The following is a 16,153-nucleotide window of genomic DNA, read 5'->3' on the forward strand; positions in this document are numbered from 1 at the left end:
CGCATAATCGTTCACTCTCAACTCGACCGCGGAAAACGCGACGAAAGCTGCGTGCTCTCTCCCGTAAAGCGGGGCGGCTCGCGGCGTTCTCTTCGGTGGCCTTCGCTATATCACATGCCGGGTAGTTTTCTCCTTTTCTCCGCAACGCGGAGGGGCCTGTTTCCGGTCTGGTGCCACAAAAAAGCAGGCATGGGCGCCTGCTCGCAAGTGCGCGCTCGGGCTGGTAGGGCGTTTTTGAAGCAATAAATGTTTGTAGTCGAGTGGTCCCGTTGAAAGGGAAGTATTGAGCTCATCACTCAAGCTCCGCGCGCACTCAAAACACAAAAGAAACGGCAAAACTGTGCCTACAGGTTCAGGCATAGAAGAAGTTCGTACACAGCGATGACGACGACGGATATGGGAGAATCTAGCCGCGAAGTTGACCAGTGACAGCCGATCGGGCAGCCATGGCCTATGTGACGTCTCTTAGGCCATGCCAGGGGTTGCATAATGAGGACAACTGAAGAGAGAGCGGTTGGTTTTTTCGCGTCTTACACATCGATTTGCGCGCTCACCGCTTCACGTGCACGTGTAATATTTGGCTCAGATATTCCTGGCAGTGTAATCTAAATGTCGCGCAGGTTTACTTGCACTGCTCAAAGAGTGTTGCAGGGTCCCTTTAAAGTATGTTCCACGTGACATAGGCCATTCATACTTTAGCCAGGGTAAAAAAAAAGTAAAAAAAAAAAAAACTGCATAATAATATTCACCCCAAAATTGGAGTCCATACCCCCTAACCCCTTGCGGTCCGTTGTCAGGCCCTGCCCAAAAACGCAACACAGCCGTAGCGGTCCAGTGTTGGGGTACGCCCAACTTGGGTGTTTAAGGTTAAATTCCGTGGTTTTTCTCAATGCTACGCGCTCACATTCTTTGTATACATGATATACCATCTATCTATTAAGGGATAAGTGAACTGTGTTTCTTAAAGTTTCCTCTTTTTGCACTAGGGTGCAGCACAATGTCCAGCACGGGCCTTCTGGATTCCAGTGTTTTTACATGCACGCTGGTCGCTGAGAAGCATGGTTACTTTCTCATCGCGTGCGTTCTACGGTGGTGCAATTAGTGAAAGTGATGATGACTTCAGTGAGGAAGAGAACTGCGTGCCTCTATCAGTTACAGTAAAACCTCATTACAAGAGACACTGTTACAAGAGAGGTCGCGGGTTCGATTCCCGGCCGCGGCGGCCGCTTTTCTGATGGAGGCGAAAAGCAAAAACGCCCGTGTGTACGAGACTTCGGCGCACGTTAAAGATCCTCAGGTGGTCGAAAATAATCCGGAGCCCTCCACTACGGTGCGCCTCATCGCCTGTGTTGCGTTGGCGCGTTAAACCCTACAATCAATCAATCACTGTTACAAGAGACACTTGGTTATAAGAGACATTTAAATGAAGACAGTTTGGTTGATTTTCCTATGTTTGCCACGTTAGCAACATTGTGTACAAGAGACCTTGGTTACAAGAGACATTTCTTGGCTCCCTTGAGTGTCTCTTGCAACTTCACTGTAGTGATGAAAGTGATTCGATAGAAGCGAGTGATGAAGACCACGACGACAGTGGAGACAGCACCATGCAGATCATTACTCTGTGAGCTACACATTGGATCGAAACACAATGAAATGGTTGCGAAAGCTGTTTTCTTAGCATCTAGAGGTTTCCATTGTCAATAGTTTTATTTGGAGGTGCACACAGCTCCAGAATCACGGAGAGAAAGTACAGCAAAACCTGCAGTACTGCCGCAACCTTATCCAACAGTTGGTGGGTGATCTGCGGGCTCGAGCCAAAAAGCGGGGCCCCACCTGCATGTGTGGAAAGGCTAGATGGGACGAGCTATTTCATCTACAAGCTTCCTAGCCGAAGCGGCAAGGACTGTGCTGTTTGTAGCGATAGAAGAACAAAAGGAGGCAAAAGGGAAACTGTTTTTCTGCAAAACCTGCAGCAACAACACTGGCCTGCACCCAGGAGAATGCTTCGAGCGGTTTCGCATGCAGCTCAAATATCGGTAAAGGAGTTGCAAGCAGAATGAAAGAGTAAAAAATAAATATCCTGTGAATTTTTCTTGCACAGTTTGTGTTTTTCTTCACGGCGCCAGAAACTGGCAAAATAGTTGCTGTCCGGAACGGCCGGAAAGTGAGTAAAAGTTCCGGACCACAAAGGGCTAAACTTGCCTCTGCTGCAGCCCATACAATTGATTGATTGATTGATTGTGGGGTTTAACGCGCCGACGCAACGCAGGCGATGAGGCGTGCCGCAGTGGAGGGCTCCGGATTAATTTTGACCACCTGGGGATCTTTATCGTGCGCCAAAATCTCGTACACACGGGCGTTTTTGCTTTTCGCCTCCATCAGAAAAGCGGCTGCCGCGGCCGGGAATCGAACCCGCGACCTCGTGCTCAGCAGCGCAACGCCTTAGCCACTGAGCCACCGCGGCGGGTTGCAGCCCATACAAAAACATCAAGGAAGGAACAGAAAACTAGCTACCATTATGTGCTTGCAGAAAATAAGCTGAGAATATGAGATGGCTAGTTCCCTCCCAATGTATAGTACGCCCAGAAGAGAGTGAAAGAAGACAGCACTAAAGCATAGCTTTGTGCACAGTAAAATCCTGATCGTTTGATCTCTCAAGGCAATGTGGAAATACCCGCACACACATAAAATTTGTGTTGTCAAAAATGAACTAAGCCAGCAAACAGAAAAAGCAAAGGAGGTGAATGACTGGCTACTGAATTTACTTGTATAAAGAACACACTTGCAAAGTAGACACACTCCTTACACATGCCAACACAGTTTCACATTTATTTTTACCCTTGCATAATAAACACTGCCCTGATTTCAGAGCAGATAAATGCAGTGAAAAGCGCCATTTCGGACTACCCTACACAGTGCACTTTGGGCGGAGAATTTTTCGAATTCATGGCGTCTGTGACTGCATCCCGGCGATTCCACTGTATACAGCAGGCATTTTGTTTCTCTCTCCAGTCGTCCAGCACCCACCTGCAGGGATCCTTCAGCCGGCCACTTGGGGCGGACAGAGGACTCCCGCAGCCGGGGGCAGGAACGGCTACGCTCTAGCTGGGACCGCCCTCGGTTGCAGCAGCGCACGGGGCACTGGCTGAGGTAGCGTAGCCGGTCCATGCTGTGCGCCAGCCGCTGGTGTTCCTGGTACTCGGGCAGCTCGGACACCGACTTGTGCGGCTCGGTGGTCAGGTTGTTGGTGGTCGAGAAGAACGGAGTCTCCGAGCCCCCGGCCAGCACACCGCTGGCCACTGCCAGGGGGGCAGACTTCTCCGCACGGGCCCCCGCCACTGGCGCTGCAAGCCGGCTGCTCATTGGAACCCGCACAAGGAAAGGGTCCACACCCGATGGCAGGCTGGTCTGCTCAGGTTTTTACAAGTTTGAGAGGATGGCTCACTGGGGGCCAACAGCAGCCTGTCCTTAACAAGTCTTTAACGCAACAAGCCAATCCGTGCAAGCAGTCCCCATGTGCCACTTTATAAGGTCTCACATACAAGCAAAGTGCTTGTTTCATGCTGTGTAGTGGTGAGAGTCACCCGGGGAGGGGGGGGGGGGGATTTAATTGAATAAAAATAAAATGAAAGCCATAACTTGATTATCATACCATCACCATGCTGCAGGGGTGCTTTGTTTCCAGCATCCCTAAGCGGCACTTCATCCTTGGCGGCACTGGCAGCATTTCTGGACATTTCACACCTTGGTACCAGAACTGCTCGCTACAGCAGGCACGTTGCAGTTTTCGAGAGGAGTAAAGGAAAAACAAAAAGAGAAGCATGTCACGGAGGGAGCAAGAAAACAAATGCATACAATAAAAAAGACGAGACAAGCCAGAATTACAAGAATAAATGAAAGTAAACATTAAAGCAGTGTTGGCACCATCATCATCACCAGCCTATCTACGCCCACTGCAGGGAAAAGGCTTCTCCCATTAATCTCCAATTATCCAGGCCCTGTGCTAACTGCGACCAATTTATCCCCGCAAACTTCTTGATCTCATCTGCGCATCTAACTTTCTCCCGCCCCCTGCCACGCTTGCCTTCTCTAGGGTTCCAGTCTTTTATTCTTAATGACCAACGGTTATCTTGCCTTTGCATTACATGCCCTGCCCATGTCCATTTCTTCTTCTTAATCTCTACTAATATGTCCTTATCACGCGTTTGTTCCCTGATCCAATCCACTCTCTTCTTGTCCCTTAATGTTATACCTATCACCTTCCGTTCCATTGCTCGCTGAGTCGTCCTCAATTTAAGTTGAACCCTCTTAGTGAGCCTCCAAGTTTCTGCCCCATAGGTGAGTACCGGTAAAATGCAGCTGTCATACACTTTCTTCGTTAGCGACAATGGTAGGCTGCCATTCATTATCTGAGAATGCCTGCTGAATGCACTCCACCCCATTCCTATCTCTGCCTCATGGTTGGGATCCGGGGTCACAACTCAGCCTAAGTAGATATATCCGCTTACCACTTCCACTGCCTCGCCACCTATCTCAAACCGCTGTGCTCTCCCGAGGTTATTGATCATTACTTTAGTTTTCTGCATATCAATGTTGGCATATTAGTGTTGGCATACCTCAATACAAACTGTTTCTTCTGGCGTTGCCTCCACAGCAACATCAAGTGGCAAACTAACCTCTCGAGTCTCGTAGGGCCCTTCTGAAAAAGCAGTAAAACAAACACATTGTTGCATTGTTATACTCCCCAACAAGGCAAGATGAAGTTCGAGCAATAAAGAAGCATAAAAAATAAGGTGAAGCAACCATTGTTTTTCCAGACTGAAGAATAAAGAGGGGGGGGGGGAAAGGACACTCAGCATGCCTCACATGGTTTTCAAAACTTGGAATTCGCCCAACTTACGCCACATGAAATGGATTAAAACTCGACAAACAAATCGTTACTGCATAAAAGACTCTCAGAGTGATATTCTATGTAATGGTTCCTGTCAGTGGTGTAACTAGATGGGACGGCGCCCGTGGCAAATATACTTTCGCGCCCCTCATGATGTTAATGGTACTATTATCAATATTATAATATTATCATTATTAACAGCTGTTGTAGAAGCCTCAAGTTCGGGGTTGCAGAAAATAATACTAAGAAAATGCCGAGTGCTCATGAGCGCGTGCCTCGCGGTGACCGCAGAGTGCCGGCTCGCGCACTGGCTTTAACAAAAAAATTCCAGCCCTGTCGTCAAGCGCCACAGTGCATATAATGCTTGGCATGAGGAACACGAGGATATCGATGCATATGACAATGACTACTACAAGCACAGTGCAAAGTAACGACGGAACATGCAAATAAACAATTTCATGCTTGTACAAATGCTTGGTGATCACGTGCTCACGCAGAAAGAAATCCTGCAGCTTCGCAGGATTTCTTTTCAAGCCTGGCGCTACTTAGTGCAAGCTCCGCCAGTTGAGCTGGCGGAAGTCTACAATTGTGAGGATGACTTTGCATCCACTACTCGCCGCGAAGAAGAAGACGACTTCTTCGAAATCTATGATGACGATTACTAGAACCGCATCTATGACAATAAACAACGATTCTGAAACTTATATATGTGTCCGGCAATGCTCACCTACAACAGCTTCCCCATTAAAGTCTTGCGCATGGGTGCAAGCTTTCCTGATTTTTAATGTTATTGTGTGTTCATAAAAAGGCCGTCTGGGTGTTTTCGGAAAGCGAATTCTGAGCGATTTCGCGATTGATTGGTCACTACACTTGACCATAGCCGTCTTAGAAAGAGGGAGATACAATGATCTCTAATGAAAACTGGCGATTTTATACCCATCTGAGCGCGTCCATGCATTGCCGGTGTATAGCCGTCTTAGCACGTCCATGCGTCGTGCCATACACCAAAAGTCCACAAGGTTAGAAAAAAAGTGAAAGAAGAAATATACATTGCCGGTCACCTGTTTTCGTCTTTTTTGGCACGAAGTAGGTGAAGCTCACAAATTACGTACGACCACACAGAAGAGAACGACCATGTTGGTATGAAATGTACCATGAAATGTATTGCTCAAAAGCATTTATTGCGTACTTAAGATCCGCATACTACGCTCCAATTTCTTATCAGTGCTAATGATGCTTTCAAGAACGCGTTCCAGCAGTCCCTATTGTCTCCTGGTCCGATAGTATTGCCTCTTGTTACAAAAAAACGTTTTTTTTTTTTTTTTGAAACGTTTCGTAAAATGGTTTAGTCATCAATAACTAAATGATTTAAATGAAGGGCACTCCGTCAAAGCTAGACCAGCAATTTTCTTGTTTTCGAAGCAGCGAAATGTTTTATAATGTCATAAAACTTTTTTTTTTTCAGTTTCTTCTCTTTGCACGATCACCGGAGCAAGATCAGATTCTTACCTTCCTCTGAGAGACAGCTGCCTATCTGTACCTGTAAATAGGTTATTTTTTTACAGCTGGAATATTATCGCAAGGAATGCCTGTTCTGGCTCAGTATGGCCCACCATGAAAGTGTCAATTTTAGCTTGCTGAAGGACAGCCAACAGCCACCGACAGAAATTTCTATGGTTAGCATTATCTGAATGGTGACGCGAAGTTTGGGAAATACGCTATCATTTCCATACTGTTCGAAAATTTCTCGGAAGTTCTTCAGGTCTTGACACTGGCTGGTCAACCCGACATGGAAGCAGCAATCACTAATTTAAAATCTCTTCATAGAGGTCGTGCGGGTCAACGTCGGAACAGCAAAACTTGCCAAAGGTGTGGAAACCCAACCACGAGCTCAGTAGCGGAATGCCTTCCAGTTGGAATTCGCGGCGGGTATGTTTTGATGAAACATGACCATAAAGATTTCGTAGAGTAAACAAACCAGGTTCCCTGCCATCCCCTGCACGTGCCTCACCTCGACTTTTAAGAATACCTGGAAAGGGTAATAGGAATATAATGGTGCAACTTTTAAGCACTCCCCCCCCTCCCCCTCCGACTGCTAGAGTACAAACGAGAGCAGATGAAAACACATGCATGCAGCGCGCACACACGCACACTGGATATCATCAACTGGGGGTTCCTCCTGGACTCCTTGATTCGGGCGCACCTGAGTATTCACATATAGGTGGTGGTGCTGCACGACAAGGAGAGCAGTGTAACTGGTAGCTCGAGCAAAGCGCATAACTGGTAGACATGTACATTTGCCCTCCATCGTTTGTGCAATTGTTGAGGTTTACTCGCCTACCATGACTACAGAATTGCAGTCTACATGCAGTCCATGACTACAGTCCATCTTAATCCATTAGGCTGCTTGCAGAGCGACATTGTCACAAAAGAATACCGCTGAGGTAGACAAGGACGAAGAGAGGGGGACACACAAGGGGGGCTATGCCGGGGGATGCGAGGGGTGCTAGCTCCCCGTATATGGTAAATTCACAGGAAGTTGGAGAGCACCGTCTTTCTTTGCTCTCCGCTGCCGCGTGAATCCGCCATTCAGTGGGCCGTCTCGGTCACGTGGTCGGCGGCGACCACATTCCGTCCAACTGCTCGACGATGCACACCCAATCGAATCATCGGTTTCGCGCATGTCTTTTTTGTTACATTACCTGCTACAACACAATTTAAAGTATAATTGAATACGAGGGGCTGCACTCTGGGCTGCAGCCCCTCGTATTCACTTATTCCTCGTATTCACTTATTCTGACCAACAATATACTACTCACAGTGCCAATTCTGCAATGTGCCCTGCACCCTGTATCACATGGTGTGGGAGTGCCAGGTGAACCCCTCACTTTTCCCGATATCTAATCCCTCGATTGAGCAGTGGGAGGAAGTGCTGGCCAGCTCTAGCCTCGAAGAGCAGCTGCGGCTGATCCACCAGGCTGAGGCGGCTGGACGCTCCAACGGGTTCCTGAACTGAGGAAACCGCCTGCTTGACTCCTCTCATTAAATAAAGTTTATTCTCTCTCTCTCTCTCTCTCTCTCTCTGGGCTGCAGCAACAGAAGGCAGTCTGCAAAGGCACTTCTTTCGTTACGTGTCGTTGAACGGAGTTGATTACGCATATTACTCAAGTTTTGTTCCAGGCATCGTGAAGAACCTTGCACTCATTTTACTTGTTTGTATAATTTCCATTCGTCCCCTGTCCTGTTTTGTATTCTGGACTTCCCAGTACTTGCCCCCCTCCCCCCGAAAAAGAAAAACGCTAACGCATGATGTTGCGGTAAATATACTTTAGTGGGAACTTTCAGATATCACTAAGCTAAACCTCAGCGATGGCATGATGTAAGGGGCTGCACATTCGACGATCGACAGAGCATATGCCCCTCAATAATTCCAATGACTATAGGTGATTTCCTGCCACAACAATTTAGAAAACGCACGCTGGGAAAATCAACAGACGGATTGCATATTGCAGCCTCTGCTGATAGAGATTTTGTTTGCTGTTTAAATCTAATTTTAGTCAGCTAGAACATATTGCGATGAACGATAAACAAACTTTGCGTAGTACGCTCTGTACGCGGACCGGAAAAGCTGGCACCCCCATCTACCTCCCCCCTTATAATTATTTTGTTGCGGGTGTGCGGATAATCGAAGTTATATAGTTCGAATCAAGGTCACTGATGTTACCTAGGGAGACATAGCTGTTTGAAAAGTTTTGAATGTTAAAAGTGATTTTTAATTTAAATGGTTTCGTTGGCTTTCAATAGGCTTGCGCATTGTTGTGAACACTCCCTTCACGCGAAACCCGGAAAGAAATTCAGTGCACGACACTGGCGCATACAGTTAACCTTGATGTTCGCTGATGTGCATCATACGCATCACTGCATGTTCTAAAACTGCGATAAAAGTGGTGGGACAATAATCTTTCGCACTATTCAGTGAAAACAACCAGCTTGTGAACCCTGCGGCACACGAAGTTCCGATGACTTTACGGCGCACGGGAAAGCGTGTTACTTGCCCGTAGCATGAATATCGTTAACGTGCAAAAACAAATACTGTTTTGTAGCCCATTTCGTATTTTATTCATGAATTACACGAAATTCTCAAATAACACTTCAAAAAGAGCTAAGGCGGCAGCAGTAGAATAGTTTTCATGCGCGCGAGCGGCAATTTCTATCCTAATCAGACAATGCCAACGCTTATAGATTCTTTAAACGTTGGACTATTGTGCACAGAATATATTCTAGGCACTATAGTTGGGGGACAGGCCCACAGAGCTGGAATTAATCTGGAAACAAATCCACAATGTTGCCCGCGCGTCGCCTGCTAATGGCAGTACTTTTCTAGTTTTAGTGACTTTGGTGTATGTACCCCCCCCCCCCACCCCCCTCGTCGTCCTTGTCTTCCTCAGCACTGTTCGTTTGTTGCAATGTAGCGACAAGTTCAAACTGGCACTCTTTTCAACAGCGACTTTTGCCGCTGCTCCGCCCCGCTGCGATTTTTCTCCTTCGGGCCCCCATTATGCATACTTGGCTCGGCACCCCCTCCCAAGTGGCGCCCGGGGCACTTGTACTCCCTTGCTCCCCCCTTAGTTACGCCACTGGTTCCTGTTCTGCACACATGTTACGCGAGGCTGAGAGTGATTTATTGCTTTTTGAGATAACATGAATCTTTGAAACATGCAGCAGCTTTATGTAGTCCACTGGAAGTCATGAAGTCAATGCTCCTGTTCCACTGCATGCACAGCCGTAAACAATTTTTACGCCAGTGAAGCTCACAGTCTGCCCCAAATTCAACAAAAAAGCCAAGAAATTGATGAACCAAAGCAAACCAAAACCGAACGCAAAGCACAGCCCATTACCGTAGGACAAAGGCCTGCCCACAGTTTTCCAGGCAGGGGCTAATCCGCATGCCTCCATCGGGCTCCAGCAAGGTGTTGAAAGCACTGAAGGCGTCATCACAAATCCTCCTGCACCCAGAAAGATTAGGCTAGTCAATTCCTGTAGCGAAGAAGCTTCTGTTTTCGTCTTTTCCTTGTCCTAAGAATGGAAGCAGTATTCCAAGCATGGCAACTGCAACGCATACCTCAAATATGCATGCTCAGCATAATAACTGCGCAGCAGACAGTACACAAAAAGTACGCAAAACAGGCACAGACCCTTACCTGTTGGTTGTTTACGAAATAAACAAATATATATTGTGGAAATGATGTAGTTCTTAAAGGCGACCTGGCTGGCTCTTCAGTGTAAGCCACCACACTAGCTCCCACTGCGAAAACCACGTGCGCCGCTGTATCCACTCAACCAACGTTTGTAGATACTTTCAGTTATAAAACTCCACCACGGCACGTGTTGGAGCGAGTTTGATTGGGTGAAATTTTTGGTTCCAATTCACATTGCGATCCCGAAATGTATGCGTTTGTGATTTGTGGGCTAACATGCAGCGTTGCTCTGCTATACTGGTTGTAACAGTGACCACCGTTAAAGGCCAACTGCACTCAAAATTTCGACCTCTTAAAAACCCTATTTTCGTATAGTCTGCTTAAAAAGAAAGCAGCATGCAAAATACAACAGCTGAAATACGCGCGTGGACGCCGCAAGCGGTCTGCAAAAATCGGCGATTTTGAAACCGAAACCGAGGAGAACGCGACCATTGCAGTGACGTTGCAGCCGTCCAGCGAGCGGCCGGACGGTCACCAGCTCGAGGGAATGTCTGCGCGCAAGCTCTACGAGCGCACGGGGCAGCACATGGGTGAAGCGTGCGCAGCAGAGCTCGACCGGTTCTCCAGCTGCGTGGCTGGCCAGAGGAAGAAGCCCCCGTCGGCTGAAACGTCACAGGCGCGTCATGGCTGTTTACGCGATCCGCCGGCAGGTGCAGCGTGGTCTGCGGCGGAGCTTTTTTAAACGCTTCTGACTGATTAACGAGGCGTTTCATGGGGCTACCACTTGGGTCCCAGCTGATTTTGGGGTACTTACTACGCATTAAAAATAAATATGGCCGAGGTGAAATTTGAGTGCAGTTGGCCTTTAAGCGCGATCTGCAAACAAAAAGAGGCCTTTCTTCTATCTCCCCAGGAACCCATCATGCCTTAAAGAACAGCACCACTCTTTGTGGAGATGTATTTTAGGACGCCTTGGATCATGCTGACCAATGGAACATTTCTTAACACTTGGAAACGACATATTCACACCTGCCCCTTAACTGTTATGGGATAGAGCTCCTATTGGAGATGACAGCTGCCACCTGAAACTCGCCTACTTTGACCCTGCAGACACAACGAGCACCTGTGCCAAACATTTCTAGAAAAAAAGTACCAACAAATGTTGCTCGTACCCACTTGCACTCTTTTTTTTGCATGAATAGATATTCCTCTGCTGGTTTACATTCCTCTGGAGTTCACATTTTATGCTGGAGAATTCCTGTACTAGCTTAGAGGCTTCACTGTCATGCATAGGGCAGCCGTCAGAGGTTGGTGGGAGTAAATACACAATTCGAAAGGAATGCTTCTTGGGCTAGTCAGAACATTTGGTTAGAAAACGAAATTCAAGCAGTGCGCAGGTGGCTCCTAGACCCTCTTCCATGTCTTTATTATTTTGATATTTATTTTGCCCGTAGGCGTGCAAGGATATTGTTACCTGGCAGGGAAGTCATCACCACACAGCCTTTAAAGTCAATTCGTCTCACCCTCATCAGCTTAAATTATGAAATTCTGGCTTACAGTGCTCGACAACAACCTGTTCGCATTCTTTTAACAGCAGAATGCTGCATTGTGAACCAGCACCCTGCAGAAAAATTCATGCCTGATGGAGTGCACAGTCTCAAAAATGTAAGATATATACCGTATTTACTCACATAATGAACCCACTCGCGTAAGAACCCCCCCCTTCCTTCTTTTCTTCTTGAGAATTTACTTTTGTCACTGAATAAAAAATGCAGCTGGGATATGTTTTTATCTCAGCATGGTTTCTATGCTGTAGATGATCACCGTAACTTGATATCACGCCACAGTACACGCAGAAATGCTAAAAACACATTCCAACAAAAAGAAATCTCAACAGTAGCTGGAGACGTGAGGGGAATGCTGTGGCTCACAATTTAAAAATTGCGCGCTTGCGGTGCGCCACCTGCTGAACACAAAACAAACCTTGCACAATAAACACGTTGCGGTGTGCGAACAAAGCGCAAAACGCACTCCACACTCCTCCCTTGCTCTTTTGCCGTTCCGGCTGGTGTTGGCGATGTGTGAACAAAGCACTGAACGTACTCTGCACTCCCCTGCTCTTGCTGTTCCGCGACTTTGCCATGACGCTCTGTGGTGTTGTTGTTCAGCTATGTTCCAACCTTTTTTTGTGCTCCTAGTGCACGCCGTACGATGGGCCAGTACATGAGCTGCACAGACGGTTTTAAACTGAAGGTGGTGGAGCATACGTTGATGCACATAGAAACCGCGCGGCTGGGCGGCACTTCAGTGTTGACCCACTGCGTGTACGCTACGGGCGAAAACAAGGTTTTTGGTCGGTGAACAAGGATCGCCGTGTGTTTCATGGGCCCAGAAAAGGGAAGTTTCCGGGTGTGAGAAAAGAAGTACTGGAGTGACTTGACGGCCCGGAAGACGGTGCGCTGTGGGCCGACTACGAATGTGAAGCGGCAAGTGACTTCAGTGAGGACGACAGCTCCATGGCGAGTAGGAGGCCACTGGCATGTTCAGAATAAAAAAGAAATTCCCTTACATAATCACCCAGGTGTTTTTGCAAAAACGGTAAGGCTCTGACACGCTTCTCTTAGCAACTTTATTGTGAGGAATTTCAACTTTTAAAAAATCTGTTGCAATTTTTTCCCGCATATTTTTCCCTCCAATATCATGCCAAATTTTCTGGAAAAAAACTGGGTTCATCACGCGAGTACATACAGTAGTAATTGTGGCTCCAGACGACATTTAAAAATTTCAGAAAGTTCTCGCGGGCATCTAACATCAGTTATATGTGATTTGCTCATCTTTTTGATATTTTAATTTGGAGAACCCTTCATTTTCTCGCAAGTTTGTGTACTGTACCTGTGGCCTTGCTCGCCCCTCCTAAGCCTTGTATGCACGGTATGATGATCAATTATATAACACGCATGCAGGACAAACAGGCTCAGCCATTCGCTGGTCTCAGTTTTCTAGCAATTTTCAGTGTCTGCACCACCTCGCCGGCATTGCGTTGCACACCCAGCAGACAGCATCAGCCCAGAAATTTGCAAACGTCAACCACATAAATATATATGTTCCGAACCTGCCCCATGAAATTAAAACCTGATATTCTGGAGCAACTAACTCGGAAACACTTCCTTTGCTCCCTGTTTACTGCGGAGTGCTGCTTAACTAACTATCCACCGAGCCCACTGATCGGGCTGACCGTGGCAACAGCACCACCATGGAGGCGGCAATGGACAGGGGTCACGGGCACACGCCGCCTTCTGGTGGAGTTTTACAACTGAAATGGATCTAGTGAAGTGGGTATCCAGGGGCAGCTAACTCACGAACTACTAGCTTGCAACTGCACTCTTGGTAGTTCTCAGGTAAAGTCGTGCATGGGTCATTTTTCTGAGCTGAAGAAGTTGCACGTTTAAGAAACAGCCGGTCCGGCCCATGTGGTGCCTCGTACAAGACAATGGGATGCAGTAAACTACACCCACTCTGTAATCTACCATTTTTTTTGTTATTTACTCGGCAACCATGCTTAATTCTGTCAATGAACTGTTTCTCTTTTTTACCACAGCACATACCCTGCAAAGGCTTTTTTGCAGCTGAGGACATAACCTTGATGTGTATCTGTTTGCAACATTGTTTAAATTGTGAGTCGATTCGTGCACATATGGTACAACAGCCATGCTATTCTTTTTCAAGCACTCTGTTTTTGCTGTCAAATTCCAGCAGTGACTGCTTCATTTTTCTCTTTATGCATGCCTCCATCCAACACATTCAGGTCAGGGGTTTACCGCAGAACCTCAATAATGCAAATCTCTTGTGGCAGCACACAATATATTGCCCATAAGATATTTACATCACCAAAAACAAACTAAACAGACAAAAATACACAGCAAAGAAAAAAAAAAAGCACATTTGCTTTCGCATACTTGCTTCTTTAGACTCTCTTTATTTTGAGATTGCCTTCTTTGTCTTCTTTATTTTGAGATTGCTGAATGGCTCAGAAAACACACAATTTTGTCCTACCATGTCACCCAAAGCATAAACAGACTTTGCCATGAGACGTAAGTCCTTAAGTTTTTTTTTTTTTTATCCCAATCCTGACTACCCCCCCCCACACTGGACCCGTTCAAGCAACATGCCATTCAGCGCCTTAAAAGTGGCACTGCCGCTTCCTGTCCACAATTTCACCTTTGGTTTCTAGAGTGCAAAGCTCTGGTGGTTTTGTCGAAGGCCCACCATCACCACTCAAGGGTCCTAAGCTTTGTGTAGGAGGAACAGATACGAGATAATGTGCCGGAGGGAGATGTGGGAAAAATGTTAATTGATTGATTGATTGTGTAGTTTGATGCACTGACGCCACACAGGCGATGAGGCGCGCCGTAGCGGAGGGCTCCAGATTAATTTTGACCACCTGGAGATCTTTAACGTGAACCGAAATCTCAAACACACAAGCGTTTTTGCTTTTCGCCTCCATAAGAAAAGCGGCCGCCACAGCCGGGAATCGCATCCGCGTCCTCGTGCTCAGCAGCACGCCTTAGCCACTGAGCCACCGCGGCGGGTTGTGGGAAAAATGTGTCGGCAAGCAAACCGAGCAGAGGTGTTCTGTAAAGAAGCCTTTTACCGAAGTTTTCCTGATCATAAACAGTTGAGGTTAATAAAAATGTTTTAGGTTGAGGCTAATAAAAGTTGAGGTTAATAAAATACAAAAAAATTAAAGTTGAGGTTAATAATAAAAAAAATTACTTGAGGTCCATAAACTACATACACCTGCCCTAATGTGTGAAAAAGTGGCAGCAAGAGCTATGCCACCTCCACGAAATATGCCCGAACTATACTGGGAAACTTAAAGTCATCACCAAATTAGGTGCGTTACTAAAATACAATCGTTTTCAAATTTCAGTTCAGCATACTTTAGAGTTTGTGAGTGCAACAAAACTTGCTAGGGTTTCTGCCTAATTAAAGCAGGCATACCACATGTTTTAGGAAATTTTCTTTACAACTTGTTTTAAAGCCGTTTCCTGGGCCCTTTTTTTGGCTGCCAAACAGCCAGGAAAGTAAAAGATTCCTATTACTAGTTATGAAACTAGTAATGTGAGGCCTCCACTTGTGAATGCTAAATGCCTCACAGTAAATGAAATGAAACTGGGCACATTCATAGGGCTGTATCTTAGTAGTAAAAATTTGTTTAATTTGTTTTGAGACACAAGAATAAGGCCGCGAGCCAGATACCTTTTTTTCGAGGCTATATGGTTGCCATAGAAGCACTCACGATTCAGATCACCCATCGTGGATCTGGAATGCCGTCGTAACAGCCAAAATTTAGACCATGAGCAATGCACTGTGGCTGAAGAATTTTTGAAATTTCAGCCATGATGAAGAATCAGCCATGATTATATCATCGAAATTCTGTAGTACATGCCTGGGCCATATCTAAGCCACAAAGTACCCTTTGTAAGAGACCCCCCATTAGCTTAAGCCACCCAGCATTCTTTAACCCCTTAAGGGCTCATTAAACGAAAGAATTATGTTCTAAAATGGCCTATTTTTTTAATGAGATGATATGCTTCAGTAATCTGTTCAAAACAAAAAAAATATTATTTAAAATATTTTACGGCATAGAATAAACTTTTATTGGTTATTCTCCACTCCATATACGCTATACCTGGAGCATATCAAATATATTCACAAATAAATTTCTGCACCTCCACAAAGTAAAGGCTGGGTTTCAATTGCCGCGAAGAGAACGCACTATTCCTCGATATTTCACCTGAAGCTAGGTGAGGCTACCATCTGTGTGGTAGCATTCAGAGCGCGGCACTACGCACACTACGCAGAGAGCCTCCTCGGGGTCTATGCGGTACCATTCACGGGATCTTTCCATCGTATCATAGCGGCTGTCTTCCCCTTCAAAGTCGCTCTCCGTAAAAACGTCATCGCTGTCCTTTTTACTTGAAGAATCAAACACACAGCCGATATCATCATCACTCTCGCTTTCATTATATGAAGAAGACAGATTTTTCACACCAGAACGCCG

At 46.4% G+C, this 16,153-nt stretch overlaps 1 protein-coding gene across 3 annotated transcripts in view; it reads right to left on the reverse strand.

Annotated features, from left to right (window-relative positions):
- LOC144154932 (uncharacterized) overlaps nucleotides 1-16,153 on the reverse strand; it is a 73,555-nt gene that overhangs the window by 47,234 nt on the left and 10,168 nt on the right. For 2 of the 3 annotated variants that reach the window (XM_077686057.1, XM_077686056.1), the window contains exons 9-12: nucleotides 9,790-9,897; nucleotides 4,617-4,699; nucleotides 3,653-3,764; nucleotides 3,028-3,344 (exon numbers count right to left, since the gene is read on the reverse strand). In XM_077686057.1, the coding sequence (XP_077542183.1) occupies nucleotides 3,028-3,344; nucleotides 3,653-3,764; nucleotides 4,617-4,699; nucleotides 9,790-9,897 (620 nt within the window). The remainder of the gene's footprint in view (nucleotides 1-3,027; nucleotides 3,345-3,652; nucleotides 3,765-4,616; nucleotides 4,700-9,789; nucleotides 9,898-16,153) is intronic. The other variant, XM_077686058.1, reaches the window with a different exon arrangement.

The sequence above is a fragment of the Haemaphysalis longicornis genome, unplaced genomic scaffold (genome assembly GCF_048455015.1).
Source record: "Haemaphysalis longicornis isolate Haplotype H1 unplaced genomic scaffold, Haemaphysalis longicornis Haplotype H1 scaffold_1, whole genome shotgun sequence".
NCBI lineage: Eukaryota > Metazoa > Arthropoda > Arachnida > Ixodida > Ixodidae > Haemaphysalis > Haemaphysalis longicornis.